This window comes from Pelodiscus sinensis, chromosome 2 (assembly GCF_049634645.1).
Source record: "Pelodiscus sinensis isolate JC-2024 chromosome 2, ASM4963464v1, whole genome shotgun sequence".
Taxonomy (NCBI): domain Eukaryota; kingdom Metazoa; phylum Chordata; order Testudines; family Trionychidae; genus Pelodiscus; species Pelodiscus sinensis.
The window spans coordinates 138,490,731-138,508,281 of record NC_134712.1 but is presented as its reverse complement, the minus strand read 5'-3'; the positions used below and the strand labels follow the sequence as shown (position 1 = coordinate 138,508,281).

The 17,551-nt window shown below is 46.7% G+C and overlaps 1 protein-coding gene across 7 annotated transcripts in view; it reads left to right on the top strand.

The window, feature by feature from the left end:
* TENT4A (terminal nucleotidyltransferase 4A) overlaps window positions 1–17,551 on the top strand; it is a 92,872-nt gene that overhangs the window by 36,546 nt on the left and 38,775 nt on the right. For all 7 annotated transcript variants that reach the window (XM_006127302.4, XM_006127299.4, XM_006127298.4 and 4 more), the window contains 2 exons: window positions 14,172–14,300; window positions 16,915–17,128. In XM_006127302.4, coding sequence (XP_006127364.2) covers window positions 14,172–14,300; window positions 16,915–17,128 — 343 coding nt within the window. The remainder of the gene's footprint in view (window positions 1–14,171; window positions 14,301–16,914; window positions 17,129–17,551) is intronic.

Here is a 17,551-nt window from a genome sequence, read left to right as displayed (position 1 = left end):
TCTTGTGTAATTTACCCCTTCACATAACAATTCCTTATTCAATTTCTCCTCACCATTCATGATTTTATACCCTGTTATATCCCCCACCCACAGTCATCTCTTCTTTAAGATAAACAGTCCCTATATTTTTAAATCTCTCCTCTTATATACACTTTCATCCACCAATCCTTTTTGTTGCTCTTCTTTTTTCCCACTTATAATCTGTTTTTTTTTAAATGGGTGTGATCATTTACAATGCTAAATATTAATATTTGATATTAAAAATGCACACTATTAAAAATGTGAGCATAGCATGGATCTCCTAAAGATTCTTAACATCAGCTTTTTTGACTGTTGCTGCACATTGAGCAAACATTTCCAGAAAATTATCCATATTGGCTCTCAAGACCTTTTTGATTGAATGTAACAGCTAATTAGAACTTCTCATTTTTATGTGTAGCAGAGATTGTTTTCCAATATGCAATACGTTGGTCTTGTGTTGAATTTCATTTGCCTCTATCCTTTGTTTTCTATCTTTTAACTATTACTGATCCATAAAGGGACCTTTCTTTATTTACAGAGGCTATCACTACTGAACAGAAACACTCATCCTTCATATAATATAGAGGCACAAGACTTTGATTTGAGGCTACCAGGCTAGCTCCTCGATAGTAGAATCTTGTTCCACAATTATAACTTTAAAATGAGATGTCCTCATTGGCTTGTAGAAACAGTCTTACTCTACTAAACTGAAACTTTCTGATAAGACTTCTATAAAAACACTAAAAAAGCAGCCAACTTGCATATTCTACTTATCGAAATGTTTTGTATCCCCCTATGATTACGTGCAACACCCAAGGCTACGATAAAAAGAAAACTAAATGTCTTTCCCATTCAGCTTTACTATACTTAGAGAACACATCGGCTGTGTCTACACTGGCATGAATTTCCGGAAATGCTTAAAACAATAGTTTTCGTTATAAGTATTTCCGGAAAAAGAGCGTCTACACTGGCAGGCTGCTTTTCCGGAAAAGCCCTTTTCCGGAAAAGCGTCTGTGGCCAATGTAGACGCGCTTTTCCGGAAAAGAGCCCCGATCGTCATTTCCGCGATCGGGGCTTTTTTCCGGAAAAGACTACTGGGCTGTCTACACTGGCCCTTTTCTGGAACAGTGTTCTGGAATAAGGACTTATGCCCGAGCGGGAGCAGAATAGTTTTTCTGGAATAGCGGCTGATTTTGTACAGTTCAACGTCGTTGCTTTTCCGGAAATTCAAGGGCCAGTGTAGACAGCTCGCAGCTTATTCCGGAAAAGCGGCTGATTTTCCGGAATAAGTGGCCCAGTGTAGACACAGCCTTCATGTTTAGTCAGTTATTTGCTCGTGTGTAGTCAGTGACTTCATTACAGAAGAATCCTTAACCTTTTCAAATCAAAAGATTAAAAAAAAATTTCTGCATCACAATTTAACACTTTATATTGTCTATTGGAAATAATATGTTTTAAACTGATGCAGATTGCACCTTTAAAATCTGTACACATCTGGACCATGCACATTGCTGCACCAGAGAGCCCTGGCTGGCCAGGTTCAGGGGCTGAGCTAGTAGAGGGGAGGTCAGCCCCAGCGGTAGCAAGTCTGGCCTGGCAGGGAGAACAGCCCTCCCTGGGGCTGGCAGCGGAGAGCACAGCCCTGCCCTGGAGCATAGCCCTGGCAGCAGGGGGGCTGGCACTGTGGGGAGTGCAGTCCTATCCTGTCATAGGCAGTGGAGCTAGTGAAAGCTTAAAGCACAGTCCTAGCCGGGCCAGCATAGCATGAAGAGTAGCCCTGCCCGAGCCAGAGGCAGTGGGGCCGGCGCCCAGGAGAGCAGCCCAGGCCAGTGATAAGAGCACAGCCCCAACCAGGGTCAGCACGCTGGTGAGTGTAGTCCTGGCCCTGGGTGGGAAACACAGCTCCAGCAGGGCTGGGGGCAGCAGACCTGTGGCAGGGCGGGTGGACCTTCCCTGGTCTGGAAAACTCTGTTCAGGACTGCTCAGGTCCCGAGGGTGCTGGTCCACGGAGATCTTTGAAGGGACTGTGCCAACTGGAGAGTACATAGTAGGAGGTAATAGGTTAGCTAGAGAGAAAAATATGTAAATTAAAGAGATTTGCCTGATCATGTTTGCATCTGCAGCCAATTTTTGACTTTTATCAAAGGCAGCAGTGGAGATGCGTGAAAGCAGGGGAGGCTACTGTAAAGCAGCGTCTTTCTGCTCAGAGTCTGTCAGCAATGCCAGTTACTGGCAGTCAGTGCCTCCCTGACCCTTTCCCACTTGGCACTGGCAGAATCAGACCATCTGGCTAAAGCCCACTGTGCACACAAGAAGCATGCTTGTTGTCATAAAGCTTCCTGATGGGGGCTACCTCTGGGTACATCGTTGCCTCCCTGAGCATTGCCAGGTTGGGTGAGAAATTGTGCAATGATCCAGGTGAAAAAAGCCTCAAGCTGAGCACAAGTCTAAGCACAAATCCAAGCACCAGATTCCACCAGTGCCAGCCTCAGTGACTGATCCACTATCAGGACTTCTGGTTCCATGTACACCAGGCTCTCTCCCTCTCCTTAGACGCATGGCTGAACTCCTGCTTCCATATGCTGTGTCACCTGCATGTCCTGGTCCTTCAAGTGCCTTTCATCTTCTGTCTCCTATGGCTGAGCTGCTCCTGCTCCAGCTACACTATGCCTTTTCTCCACTCTTGCCCTGGGATGCACCTTTGCTTGTCTTGGTACAGTGAAAGATACACAGTCCAAGGTACTGCTGGCTCCAAAAGCCCCATCCTACTAGACCCACTAGCGGGTGGCCTACACTCTATTCTGGATCTCCAAATTTATCTGCAGATTCCATTTCTAGATGCTCAGCCTTCCGTTTGATGTTCCCTTCTTCCTCCATGAGCCTGGTTTGTGGCTCTTGATATAGAGGATTTCTGCTTCCACATCAACATCCACCCTCCGATTCACAATGGACCATTCCCACTAACAGTTTCATGTCCTCCCCTTTGGGGCAACATATATGTGCTGACTGGATCACTCAATGTTCCCTTGTTCGGAAGTTTCGCGCATCCACCACCGGGTTCAGCAATGGTTCAGGCGGCTTGCTAGAGGGAAAGGCAGGGGCAGTGGGGCCCTACTCTGAAGAGTAAGAAGCTAAAGAAGTTGGACCTGCTGGGGCGGAAGGCATATGTTACGGCGGGCCTACAACTGAGGATCACAAACCAGCAAGCGATGCTCAGCCAGTATGTGTACAATTCTTGGGTGGCGGTGGACAAATTCAAGGACCAGCTGCCACAAGCTTCCCAGCAGGAGGGAAGGAAGGAAGGAAGGAAGAATAGTTGCGTGAACAGCGCTGCAGGCCACCCTGGATGCCGTGGACTCGGCAGCTCGGGCTATGGCCATGGGCATTGTTATGCGTAGGTGCTCATGGCTCCAGATCTCCAGCATACTGCAGGAGGTCCAGGTGACGCTGCAGGACTTCCCCTTCGAGGGCTCTGGGTTGTTCTCGGAGCAAACATACGACAAGCTACACACCCTTATAGACTCCAAGGCCACCTTAAAATCCCTGGGCATCCACAGCCCAGCCCCGCAGCGGTGTCCACTCAACCAGAGGCCACAGAGAGGCTATCAGCAAGGGCCGTGGTTTGATAGGAGGAGGTCTAGAGCTCCCATAGCTAGGGGAAATAGGAGGAGATCACGGGGTCCCCCTGACCAGAACCCCAGACCCTCCATTAAGTCCCAGAGGCCTAGGCCCAGCATTTGAAGGTGCGCCCGAGGATGGAGTTCCAGTCGCTCCCATAGATCGACTCTTTTGCTAGAGGCTATCCCCCTTTTATTGGGCCTGGTGCTCTATCACCACGGACTGTTGGGTACTAGACACGGTACAGAGGGGATACTCTGTCCCATTCCTTTCTTCCCCGTCCTCCCATCTCCCTTCCCTGTCCTTTTTCAGGGACTCCTCTCACAAGACCTTGCTCAGGCAGGAGGGCTCCATGCTACTTTCTCTAGGGGCAGTAGAGGAGGTCCCCCTGTCTCTCCGGGGAATTAGCTTTTATTCCCGTTACTTCCTGATCCCAAAATCCAAGGGGGGGGGGGGGGGGGAGGTCTCCACCTTATCCTGGACCTAAGGGGGCTCAACACCTTCTTAAGAAAGTCAAAATTCAGGATGGTGACGCTAGCCTCCATCATCCCCCTCCCTCGATCTAGGAGACTGGTACGCCGCCCTCGATTTGAAGGGCGCATACTTCCACAACTCAATTGTTCCCCACCACAGGAAATACCTTTGGTTTACGGTGGGCGAGGACCATTACCAATTTGTGGTGCTGCCGTTTGGCTTCTCCACAGCACCCAGGATGTTTACCAAGTGCATGGTAGTAGTGGCAGCATTCCTTCAAAGGAAGGGGCTGCATGTTTACCCTTACTTAGATGACTTGCTGACTAGGGGCCAGTAGAGGGATCAACTTTTGTCCAACCTCAACCTAGCCAGGGAAACGTTCTTAGGGTTGGGGCTCATACTGAACGAAGAGAAGTCCACCCTTACTCCCACCTAAGTGATAGAGTTTGTGGGGGCACGTTTGGACGTGACGTGTGTGGTAGGGCATCCCTCTCAGGTCCACAGTTCCTGTTCCTGGGCGGCGACATTCGCGGCCTCGAGGCTGCCCCCATGACCATGGTGCGGAACTGCATGAGGCTTTTGGGTCACATGGCGGTATGCACGTATTTGGTGCACTACTCCAGGTTCCACCTCAGGCCTCTCCAGAACTGGCTGGCGACCATATCGACCTTTTGGTGACGGTCCCTCCAGCTATCCTATCGACCCTGAACTGGTGGCTGAGGGACTCTGAAGTATGCAAAAGGGTCCCATTCCACCACCCTTCCCCCATGGTCCAGCTGGTGACCGATGCGTCCAACGCAGGATGGGGTACCCACCTGGCGGGTCTTCATATGCAAGGTATGTGGTCGGGGGCAGAGAGGAACCTGCACATCAATGTCGGGGAGCTGAGGGCGGTTCTGCTGGCTTGTTGGACATTTATGCCTCAGCGACGGGGGAAATGTGTGTCTGTTCTCACGGACAACACGACGGCGATGTACTACATGTCAAGGTGAAGTTCATTCCTCTCCCCTATGCCAGGAGGCGCTAGTCCTCTGGGATCTATGCATTGCGCAGGGGGTTCATTTGCAGGCGACTTACCTGCCGGGGTCATGCAACACCCTGGCAGACCGGCTCAGTCGGACCTTTTTAGCCCACGAGTGGTCGCTTAGGGGGAGGTGGTAGACTCTGTCTTCTGCAGGTGGGGCACTCCCCTAGTAGATCTTTTCGTGATCCTTGCCAACAGAAAGTGCCCTAGGTTCTTTTCGTACAGGGGTCAAGGCAGGGGGTCTGTGGGAGATGCCCTCGTGGGAACATGGCCAGCGGGCCTGCTATATCCCTTCTCTCCTTTCCCCCTGATCCATGATGTGCTCATGAGGGTCAGGAAGGGCAGGGCCATGCTCATTCTCATAGCCCCGGATTGGCCCTGGCAACATTGATACACAACTCTGGTGTCACTGTTGATCATGGATCCCGTCCCCCTGCCGATGGTCCCGGACCTCCTAACGCAGGAGCTCGACCAGGGTCAGCTGTGCCACCCGAACCTCCAATCCCTCCACCTCAAGGCTTGGATGATCAGTGGCTGCGGGGCGTATGGGGGGGGAGGGAGGGGACTCCTTTGCTCAGACCCGTTGAGGAAGGTACTCATGGAAAGTAGGAAATCCTCCACTAGATCCTCCTACTTAACCAAATGAAAGAGGTTTTCTATTTGGATCAGTCAGAAAGGGGTGGCCCCAGAAAGAGCCCCTGTTCCCCTTCTTTTGGACTACTTTCTCGACCTCCGGGGCCAAGGGCTGTCCACATAGATTAGGGTACACCTGGCATCCATTACAGCCTTCCACCAGGGGGAGGGCGTGAGGTCGCTCTTTGTGCAGTATATGGTAAAACGCTTCCTGAATGGATTCAACAGGTTATACCCCCACGTGCGTCGGCCAGTGCTGCAGTGGGATTTGAACCTGGTGGTGCAGAGGCTCATGTGCTCACCGTTCAAGCTGTTGGCTACGTGTCCCTCTCCCACCTCTCGTGGAAGGTAGTGTTTCTGGTAGCCATTGCCTCAGCCAGAAGGGTTTCTGAGCTGCAGGCCCTCTCCTCAGAATCTCTGTACACAGTGATTTCGAGGGACAAGGTGACGATGCGCCCCCATCTGGCTTTCCACCCTAAGGTAGTTTCCCTGTTCTACATGTCCCAGGAGATTTTCCTGCCAGTGTTCGATCCAAAGCCGCATGCAGATGAGAAAGAGAGGGCACTCCACTCACTGGATGTTAGGAGGGCTCTTGCCTTTTATTTAGACAGGACGCGGTTGTTTTGCAAATCTACTCAGTTGCTTGTCTCCATAGCAGACAGGATGAAGGGTTTCCCGGTATCAGCTAAGTGTCTTTCGTCATGGATTACATCGTGTATCAAGACCTGTTACGATCTTAGAGGGAGGGTGGTCCCTCTTATCGTGGCCCACTCGACTAGGGCCCAGGCCTCCTCCACGGCCTTCCTAGCTCAGGTGCCAGTCGTGGACATATGCAGGGTGGCCACCTGGTCCTTGGTCCACACCAAGCATTATGCCATCATGCAACAAGCTAGTCAGGACGCTGTGGTATGTCAGGCAGTGCTGCTGTCTGTTTCGCTCTAGGTTCCGACCCTGCCTTCTTAGGGATTTGCTTGGAATCACCTAGATGGAGCAGACATAAGTAAGCACTCGAAAAAGAAAAGACAGTTACTTACCTCGTAACTGTAGTTCTTTGACATGTGTTGCTTATATCCATTCTGATCCCGTCCGGCTGCACCTTTGTCAGAATCTCTGGCAAGAAGGAACAGAGGGGGTGGAGGGCCAGCAGGGGGTTATATGCTAGGATATACCAGCGCCACTCCAGGGGGCTCCCCTGCTGGCCCAACAGGTACTACTAAGGGCAAAAAGCTTCTGGAACTTGTGCATGGGGTGCGTGCACACACCTAGACCGAATGGACATAAGCAAAACATCTCGAAGAACAACAGTTACGAGGTAAGTAACTGTCTTTTCTTGGGCTTCAGAAGTGTTTCACTTTTAAAGAAGCAATCCTGATTTTGGATAAGCACACTCATAGCATTTTCTACTGTGGGGAAAGTGACGAACAACAGAAATGAGATCTTTGCCAATAGCTGCGGTCAAGGTTCCATACAGACATAGAGCTCTGCTAGAAGATTATTTTAATAGAAACAAATCTCCAACTCCAGTCACCCTGGTTAGAGGAGTGTCTTCCCCATAGCCTTCTACATCTAAGGGCTATGGGTTGAAAAAGCAGTCGGCAGACCCCTCTCACAAATCTTCTAAGAGAGTAGGAAGCCACCATAATGAGCCCTGAGATGGCTCCGTTCCGAAGATTGCTTACAACTATCTCAATCCAATGCCCATAGCTTACAGAAACCGACAGGAACTGGTACCACTGATGTATGGATCTCATGGGTATGGAGCAGGGCACAGAGTTTGGCACTGAAGGACACTAGCAAGTATTCCTCTAAAAGACGTTCCGGGTATGTGAGCCCTCATCATTACCACCAACAGTGGCTCAACCAGCACAAGAGTGACTGGCACAAACAAGATTCCTGTCCTGCTGGCACTGATTCCAGGAGAATTGTTACAGGCAGAACTCTTATCATTCAAGAGATTGTGGAAATACAGCTGCTCCTGGAGTCCCCTACTTTTGATGCTGAGAATTCTGCATCGAGCCACTACCAAGCATGGGAAATATCCCAGTTGGCATGCCCATGTGCTTTTTAGTGAGGATTCAGACATAGTGTGTTGCCCTATTCTTCCCAAACTTGCTATCAACACAGCCCAAGGATATATCCACAGATGGCTCAACCAGCACCATCCTAGTATGTCCACCTTGGGGCACTCTGGCACCAACCCCCTGCAATGTCCATATTGGGACCCTTGGAAGATATACTGCCAATATGCCTTGAGCTCTGTGCCTTGCCAAAGAACTATCGAGGCACACTATCCACTGCTTTGGAACCGCCTTGAGACTGAGGATCAGGAAGATGGTACCAAGGAAGTGACTCCAAGGACCATATTGTCATTCTCCAGATGAAGAGATCATGTCTTCTTCACTATCTTTGGGGTATGACTTTATTCTCTTTCAGCAACTTGAAAAGAGGGTGTCAGATGGTGTCCAGAGTCCAGTGGAGAAAGTCAGGTACCCACCATCAACTTCTTGATATCCTCTATTGTTCAAACTCATATGTCAGCCTCTTTTAAAGATCACTCCTGATTTAATGAAGCCATTTTAGACCCAGCAAAGGCCATGTGGCAAATCTTGGCTTCAGTGGTCCTGACTTGCAAGAGAGGGCTGACAAAAAATACTGTGTCTCTGCTTAAAATAAAAAAAGACACCTCCCTTCACATCTTGAAGGATTCTGAGACTATCCTCCAGTCATGGGGAATGTATACACTGGGACAAGAAGATTTAGTCCCCCTTGACAGAATAGATCAGATGAATCTAAATGCCACTTTTGATGGGAAGGTCAAGATGTGATGAGAACATTTCTCCCCAACTGACATAGCTGATCATTGTATCATGTTCATTTGGCCACTGTTTTTTTTGGCAGCACTCTGCAGTGCCTGGGAATGCATATCAGTCCTTTGTTGGGTGAATTGTTTGAACCGGGCACTTGATTCAGTCTACCTCTTTACCCCCTCCACAGCACCCCCCCCCCTCCTCTCTCTTTCTCTCTCTCTCTCTTTTCAAGGTCCTTTCTCTTGAAACTTCATCCCAATGCAAGGTGAATTGCATCCTCCCCCTAGGAGCCATAGAATAAGTACCGTAATATCTGTTAGGTATGGGATACTACCCAAAAGGAAGGGAGGTTGTAGACCCATATTAGACTAGACCTCAGAGCTCTCACAAGTATAGAATCTTAGAACACTAGAACTGGAAGGGACCTTGAGAGGTCATCGAGTCCAGTCCCCTGCCCTCATGGCAGGACCCAGTACCATCAAGACCATCCCTGATAGGTGTCTATTCAATCTACTCTTAAATATCTCCAGAAATGGAGATTCTACAACCTCCCTGGGCAACTTATTCCAGTGTTTAACCACCCTGACAGTTAGGAAGCACAGAGATATAAGCATGAATATAGTGGAGCACCCATCTTGAAGAACTATCATTGCTGCAGAAGGCATTTAACTTTTTAAAACAACTTTCTGTAACAAATTCCAGCTGAAAATTTTCATGCTTGTTCTCAATTCAAGGAGAATTGTTTCAAAAGATCTGTTTAAAAATGACATTTGGATGGTTGAGTAGTATGTGTGGAAAGGAGTCTCATTTGAGGTTTGGCATATGTAGTACGTGTGTGTGTGCGCTTAGCCAAGCTAGGTTGGAGGAAACACTGTATAAGAAACTGTTCATTTTCAATATTTGTAAGAGTGAAACATGTACATACATCTCACTTCTGTACCTAAGTGTAAGCTGGTAAGGTGAAGGGCAAATGTGTCAGTAAATTAAATTAAACCTTTGTGGCAACTTCTGCTGATGTCTTGCAATGTGTAATTTTCCTGAAAATACCATCCTAGCCACCCTGGATGTAGAAGCTCTTTACACCAATATTCACATGATGACGGATTACTAGCTTTCAGGAACACCATCCCCAGTGATGCCACAGCCCACCTGGTGGCTCATCTATGTGACTCTGTCCTCACCTGCAACTATTTCTAATTTGGGGACAAGTCATGCCTTCAAGTCAGTGGCTCTGCTATGGGCACCCTTGTGGCCCCACAATATGCCAAAATTTTTATAGCTGACCTTGATCAATGTTTCTTCAGCTCTCATCCCCTAGTATCCTTTTTCTAGCAACACTACATTAACAGCATCATTGTCATGGACCCACAGGAAGGAGACCCTTGAAGAATTCCACAGGGATTTCAACAACTTCCACCCCACCATCAACCTTAGCCTGGATCAGTCCACACAAGAGAATCACTTGCTTGACACTACAGTATAATTCAATGATGGCCACATTGCTACCACCCTATACTGAAAACCTGCTGAATATTACTGTTACTGAGATACCTGTAGTTTCTATCCAGGACACGTCACATGATCTGTTTTTTACAGCCATGTCCTCAGATACAACCGGATTTGCTCTTGTCCCACAGATGGAGACAAACACCTACAAGATCTTTATCGGACATTCTTAAAACTTAAATATCCACCCGGGGAGGTGAAGAAACAGATTGTCAGAGCCAGACGAGTACTAGGAATCTGCTTTTTCAAGACATGCCCCAAAAGGAAAATAACACCTACATCACCTACAGGCCCCAGCTGAAACCCCTCCAGCACATCATTGACACTCTGCAACCTCTCCTGGAAAGCAATCTCTCACTCACTATCAGAGCCAGCCAGCAACAGGGGTGGGGATGGGGCAGGAACTGCTGCTGTAGGGAGCTGGCTTAAAAGTTGGTTTCTTCCAGCACCATCTCCATGGGGGGGACAGGGAAGGTAGAGGAGTAGCGGAGACTGGGTATGAGCCTGGGAAATCAGCTGATTACTGGCTTGCACCTAGTCCCAGATATGGCACCTCTGTTTTATAAATGTATTAAGAGCCTGCCCTCTTAATACATTTAAAAATCAGAAGCGCAGCGGGGGACCCGGCACGAGCCAGGACAGCCTGATTCCTGGCTTGTGTTGGGTCTCCCCCGCTGTGTTTTAACTTTTAAAATGTATTAAGAGCCTCTTGGCTCTTAATACGTTTAGATGGCTGGTGTGCACTGTGGGATCCGGTGCAAGCTGACCTGGCAGTGTCTTAATACATTTAAAGGTTAAAGCGCAGCAGAGGCAACCCAGCATGAGCTGGGAATCAGCTGTCCTGGCTCACTCTGGGTCCTCCCGCTGCGCACTAGCCTTTTAAATGTTTTAAGAGCCAGCAGCAGGCTCTTAATACATTTTAAAAGTCAGAGCTGTAGTGGGATTAGCTCCTGGGATTAGTTTCCCAATGGAAAATCCATTGATTATTCAATTAGTTGTTTAAACTAAATTTAACAGCCTGTGTGTGTGACCAATAGAAACAAAAAAAATCTAGCTCTGTGTCCTCTACTAATCAGCTTGGCAGCATTAGACTCTTTCCTGAGTGGCCCTATAAGCACACAGGTTACAGCGAATATTGCCCCCCTATCTCCGTGATTAGCTGAGGAACAGTTAGGCTTCCCTTTGACAGCTTGGTGCTGGGCTGTAACATGTTCAGGGCTTGACTCCTACTGGCCAGTAACCTGAGCCAGAAGGTCTGGGGTTTTCCAGAGGTGTCATCTCAGCCAGAGGCAGTGAGAGAAGGAAATAGCCTGCTGGCCATGCTGCTGGTGAGCTGAGTGTTCTGACCAGGGACCAGTTCTCTACACAGCTCTTGGTGCACGTTTTAACTACAGTAAAACCTGTACTATCTGGCACTTAACTAGCTGGGAAAATTTCCAAGCCAGGAAAAAACTTGTTAAAAGCAGCCCCCCCCCCCCCCCCCCAAAAAAAGGGAAACTGGCGCTTTAAACCAGGCTGCTCCTCAGACACTTTCCCCGCTCCTGCCAGATGTGCATACAGCACGTACCTGGGGGAGAGGCAAATGGCTATATCCTGGCCCACCCTCCAGCTCCCAGCACCCCCATGACTCGTGACCGCCACTCCTCTTCTCCCCCCCCCCCCCCCCCGGTATCTGGCTTCCTCTCCGACAGGTCAGCCGCCCGCGACGCCTGGCACCCTCAGGGCTTGTAGCCGCTCTGGTAGCCTCCCCGGACCCCCCCTCCCACCCGCAGGTCAGCCCCCTAACAACTCCCTGCCATCTCTGCCCCTTGGCTTCCGCCCCCGCTCACCAGGCTGCATCCTGACACCTTTCCCCTCTGGCCCGTGGTCCCCCCTAGCAGGCCACATCCCAGCTCCTGCGCCACCTCCTCCCCCCCAGATACTTGGAATTTTTAGGAAACCGGTGTGACCTCATCCCCGGGTGAGCTGGATAACATAGGTTTTACTATAACGCAGGTTTTACTGTGCATTCCTCTTCCGAAAGAGGAATGTAAATGAGGCCAATCAAAAATTCAAATGAAGCACAGATTTACAAATCTCATGCTTCATTTGCATAATCATTTGAGTGCTTTTCGAAAAAGGGTATTTTTGGAGGAAAAAAACTGCAGTCTAGACGGGGTTCTTTTAAGGGGGGGGAACCCTTTTTTGAAAGAACCCCATTCAAACTGTGGGTTTTTTGGTTTGTTTGTTTTTTCCCCTGAAAAACCGTTTTTTGAAAGTGCTCACGTGATTATGCAAATGAAACGTGAGATTTGTAAATCCATGCTTCATTTGATTTTTTGATCGGCCTCATTTTACATTCCTCTTTCAGAAGAGGAATGTAGTTTAGACATAGCTTTGCTGTGGTACATGATCCGCCTGTGGCGACATGGAAGAATAGCAGGGTTAGGGATGGGGGCTGAAGGGACAAAGCAGTGAGAGAAGAGCAGGTAAAAGGCTGATGAGTAGGCAACACAAGCGACAGGTAACTGGCCACTGCTTAGTGCCTGCCTGCACTCACCGCAGTATGCAGCCAGTGCCTGCTGCAAATGGGATGAGCCAGCCAAAAACGGCCATGCGTGTTTTGTCTCAATAATCATTGGCCCAGTATTCCAAACTACTGTAGGCTTTTAGGTTCATATTAAAAAAACTGATTGCAAATTTCCACTGTAAAAGTGAAAGTTGCGTGAAATTTTTTATTTTAATGTTTTTCAGTGGAAAATTTGTTTGTTTGTTTTGTCAAAATAAACTTTTGTGAGTTCTGTTTCTGATGATTTTTGGTTTTCAATAACACTCACATTTTTAGGATAGTTTCAAGGAAACCATTTTTTATTTCTGTTGAATTTTTCCCATGAAGGGGAAAATATTTCCTAATCAGTTCTAGTTAAAAATACCTAAACCATAATGAGAGCTACCAGTGTAGGCTTTTTAATACATTCAAAACTCCAACAGCAGAACTGTCTACTCAAATCTGGAAATAGTTTCCAAGCTTACTCGTAGCCTAGAAACAGTCAGCCCAAAAAGAATTTTCTCAAATTCTGAGGAACTTAAAAGGTATACTAAGATAGAAAGTAGAACTCATGATTGGGTGGTGGTGGTGGTGGTGGTGAGGTTAAATAAAAGAGATCTGTGCAGCTCATTTTAATTCTGGGTTATGCAAGTTAACGTTCTAATTGAGGCAAAGCTTCATAGAATGCATTGCTTAAGAAACTGTTAGCTAAACTAACCATGCTGCACAGCAGACTATCATCATTCCATGTATAACATGTAAAAAGTCCAGCTTTGAAGAAGTGTGTAGCTTCTGTATATTAAATATGCAAGGACTGAGTGGTATGTTTGTGCTGAAAAGCAACAATTTCATGCTAGGTATTTTGCCTATGTCTGTTAAGCAGTTTAATGGTGTGCCCACTGTGGTGTACTGTCAGTACCTTACCATGCTGCTTTAAAGTCTGTACCTTTAAGTATGGCGCTCATTTTTATAGTCTCAACACATATCCTGAATAGCTTTTTATAGTCCTTGATATTAACTGTGTTCTTGGAGAGTTTAAATAAATGTGAGGCTGGTATACTTTAGTGTTTTGTTTCTTTACAACTTTGTTTTTATGCATAATAACTAACCAGCTTTATGGAAATGTTTATCTTTTAAATCTGGTTTGGATTATTAATTATGCCTATACAGAAAAGTTTTGGCTGCCATCTAACTATTGCTAAAATCAATGGCTGTTGTAACCACTGATTATATTGCTCCTGCAGTGTGATTTGATGATAACGTTTTGGCTGATAGAATTTAAGGAAGTAGTTTTCTGTGTTTATCCTTCATTTTCCTTTTGTTAGGAAGCTACAGCATGCCAAATGAAATATTGTATTTACACAGAAAAAACATGAATAGAATAAAATAATGTGTTAGCTGTTTACCTGAAGGACCAGTTAATATTAAGAATTTCAAATAGCGTAATTAAAATGTTCAAAAGTCATACTTTTGAGGAGAGAATTTCACCTGTTCAATGCATCTTAAAATCTTTTAGAATTTGTAATAAATCATAGCAGACCTTTTTTTTTCTTCTTTACAGAAATATTCATTGCTGCCTTACTTGATTTTAGTATTGAAACAGTTCCTTCTTGAGAGGGATTTAAATGAAGTTTTTACTGGTGGAATTAGCTCTTACAGCCTTATTTTAATGGCAATTAGTTTCCTGCAGGTAAGTTCTCTATTTTGTTTTAATCTCACTGTTTTTATTTTAGTTACAGTTTGTTTCCAGTGTTTCATGACAGAAGTCAGAGCCTAACTATGATTTCTCCATGACTACTGTCCCTTGATCTTTATTATTCCTTCATCCCTGTTACCAGTTTGAATGAATGAGAGGGTGTCCTGAGGCTCCTGAATTCCTTTGGAATCTTGTTTCCCTTGTCAGCAGGCCCTCCTGCTGTGCTAATGGAAGTAGGCATAGGAACAGGACAACTGGGCCTGGATGGTCTCACCCAAAAGCCTGTTGATAAAGGCTATACAAAGATGAACATGTATGATGCACAAACAGAATTTTAATACCTTGTTAAAAGGCAAATTATGCCCATAACTTGTGCCCATTATGTTATCTGTGATGCTGGTTGCCCAACACTTTTGCTTATAGCTTTCTTTGGGCATGAAACTTTTTCATGCTGGGTGTTTCTTTCAGACAGATTTGCAACTTTCAGCTAAAATGGTTAAGCAGATTCCTGGAAGAAAACTAAGTAGTAGTACAACCATACTTCATCCCCTTTGTATGACTGTATTATAATTACATTCTGCTTTTTCCATATGACCTGTTTGTTATAGTGTAAATGGTTGCAGAATTTCTGGATTATCATTATAAAGGCTAACAACAATGAATTGGCAGTCAGTTTACTCAGGTTAAAAACAGGGCGTTAGTCTCTGATCTAGGCATACCCATAGAGAATCTCCTATGCTGGTATGTGTCTTTGGTGGTCAGTTATTGGCTAGTTATTGGCTGTGTGAGGTGTCTTCCAAACTGTACATCTGGTAAAATACGGGGATGATGGCAAGAGGCCACCAATACATAGAATCCAAAAGCATTTGTAGAAGAAACATGGAGTTCTGTTTTCTGTATACCTTCTAAAAACTACCAGTACTGCAGAATTTCTATGAAAACTTAAACCAATATTTGTTCATTAACTAGGCATCAGATCTAAGTGGCAATTCTTCTCTATTGCTTTTGGACTAGAAAACTGGGCTATGTAGATGTGGTTAAGTACATGTAGTATTTAGAATTCAAGTGCTGCCCTCTCTTGGTTATATTAGTGAAGTGAAGTTTAAGGGAAGATTAGGGCAGTGGTCTCCAACCTTTTTACACCCAAGATCACTTTTTAAATGACAGATCAAGCCAATATCTACCACCCCGTCCCTTCCTTGAAGCCCCGCCCTCTCTATTCTCCTCCTCTCCATCACTTGCTATCCCCAATCCTTATACCACTGCTTAAAAAAAAAATTCTGTAGGAAGAGGTTTTTCCAACATTTGGCCTGTCTAGACTGGACCAAAAGTCAGAAAAAAAACCCTTCTTTTGGAAGCCACCTTATTCCTTGTGGAAAGAGGAATATAGGGGTGACCAAAAGAGCCTGTTTGCTCTTCCACTAAAAAAGCAAAAGAACAAACGCAACCCTGGATGCAGAAGAGTTTTTCTGGGATATCTCCAGAATCCTGAAAAACTCTTGCAGTCTAGCTGGACCCTTGCTGTGTTGAGACAGGATGGGTAGTCTCTGGGGTGGGAATGAAGGATTTGGGTGTGGGAAGGGGTGAGAGGTGCAAGCTCTGGGAGGAAATCTGGATGCAGGAGGAGGTGGAGAAGAGGACACTGGCTCAGGGAGAGGGCTCCAGGCTGGACAGTGTTGGGATACTAACACTAACAGCAAGCTTCCAGGGCTGAGCGCAGGGCAGCTGGGTGGGAGCGAAGAGAAGCGGCTTCCTGGCCAGCTGGCCATAGAGCTCAGCCAGGGTGCACCAAGCTCCAAGTGGGCTGATGCAGAGGAGAAGCTGGCTGGCCAGCTGGCTGTGGCCTTCAGCCCGGAGGAGGCTGAACCACACTCCAGCTGATCGGGTGGCTTCCCCTCTGCGCCTGCCCACGTGGAGCTTGGTGCACCCTGGCTGACCACCAAGCTGGCTGGGAAGCCGCTTCTCTTCGCTCCCGCCAGGCTGCCCTGCGCTCAGCCCGGGAAGCTTGCTCCAGTACAGCTGGAGCTAGATGTAGCCTCCCTGGGCTGAGCGCAGGGCAGCTGGGCTGGAGGGAAGAGAAGTGGCTGCCCGGCCAGCTGGCCATGGCACTCAGCCAGGATGTACCAAACTCCACGTGGGCAGGCGCAGAGGAGAAGCTGCCGATCAGCTGGAGCGCGGAGCAGCCTCTTTCACCTGAAAGCCACAGTCAGCTGGCTGGGGCGTTTCAGCCCTCCCGACCTCCCAGCTCCCACAATTCCTCGCAGCTACTCACGTGTGTTGTTGCTCGGTGAGTAGCTGCTTCTCAAATGAGGAAATCTAATGTAAATGTACTGCACAGGCGCGCAATTCAGAGAGGGCTCAAGAGCTATTCTTAGAGCCCCTGAGATCTACCGGTAGCTCGCGATCTACTGGTTGGTGACCACGGGATTAGGGAAATTTATTTGGGGAAGGTAATAAGATTGCAGTTTTTAGTTTCATTCTGAGCTTTTTAATGAAGTGTATGTAATGGACCAGTTTCATGGCTAATAGTACATGGCTTGTCAGTTTGCTGGTACTTCCCTATCATCCACCCTCAATTTTTTTCTAAGTATCATATTCTTCTTTACAGTTGCATCCAAGAATTGATGCCAGAAGAGCTGATGAAAACCTTGGAATGCTTCTAGTAGAATTTTTTGAACTGTATGGAAGAAATTTTAATTACTTGAAAACTGGTATTAGAATAAAAAATGGAGGTGCCTATATTGCCAAAGAAGAAATCATGAAAGCCATGACGCATGGTTATAGACCATCCATGTTGTGCATCGAAGATCCTCTCCTCCCTGGTAAGGTTACTTAACTTTTTAAATTTTTCTTTTTACCAGAAATGTAGGCTGTAACAAAAAGATCAAGGTTCTTTATGGGAAGGAAGAAGCATCATGCTGCTTTAATAAGTCCTATATCTTGTATTCAGTTAACTTAACAATGTGCAAAACTAAAAAAAGCACACACGAATTTTAGGAATATGTAACATTCAGAATTATGTTAATATATGCGAATACATGGTCTTACAATTTAGAGTATTAGACTGTTCATGAATATTACCTCAATTCCAGCTTCATCTGGTTTGTTCATCTATTTACCTGTTTCTGAGTAACTGGCAAATCAGAAAATGATCTTGAATATTACAGGTCGGTCTCCTGAAAAAAGCACAAGGGAGTCTTATTCAGAATATTCTACATGCCATCTCATTACACTAGAGAATAAGA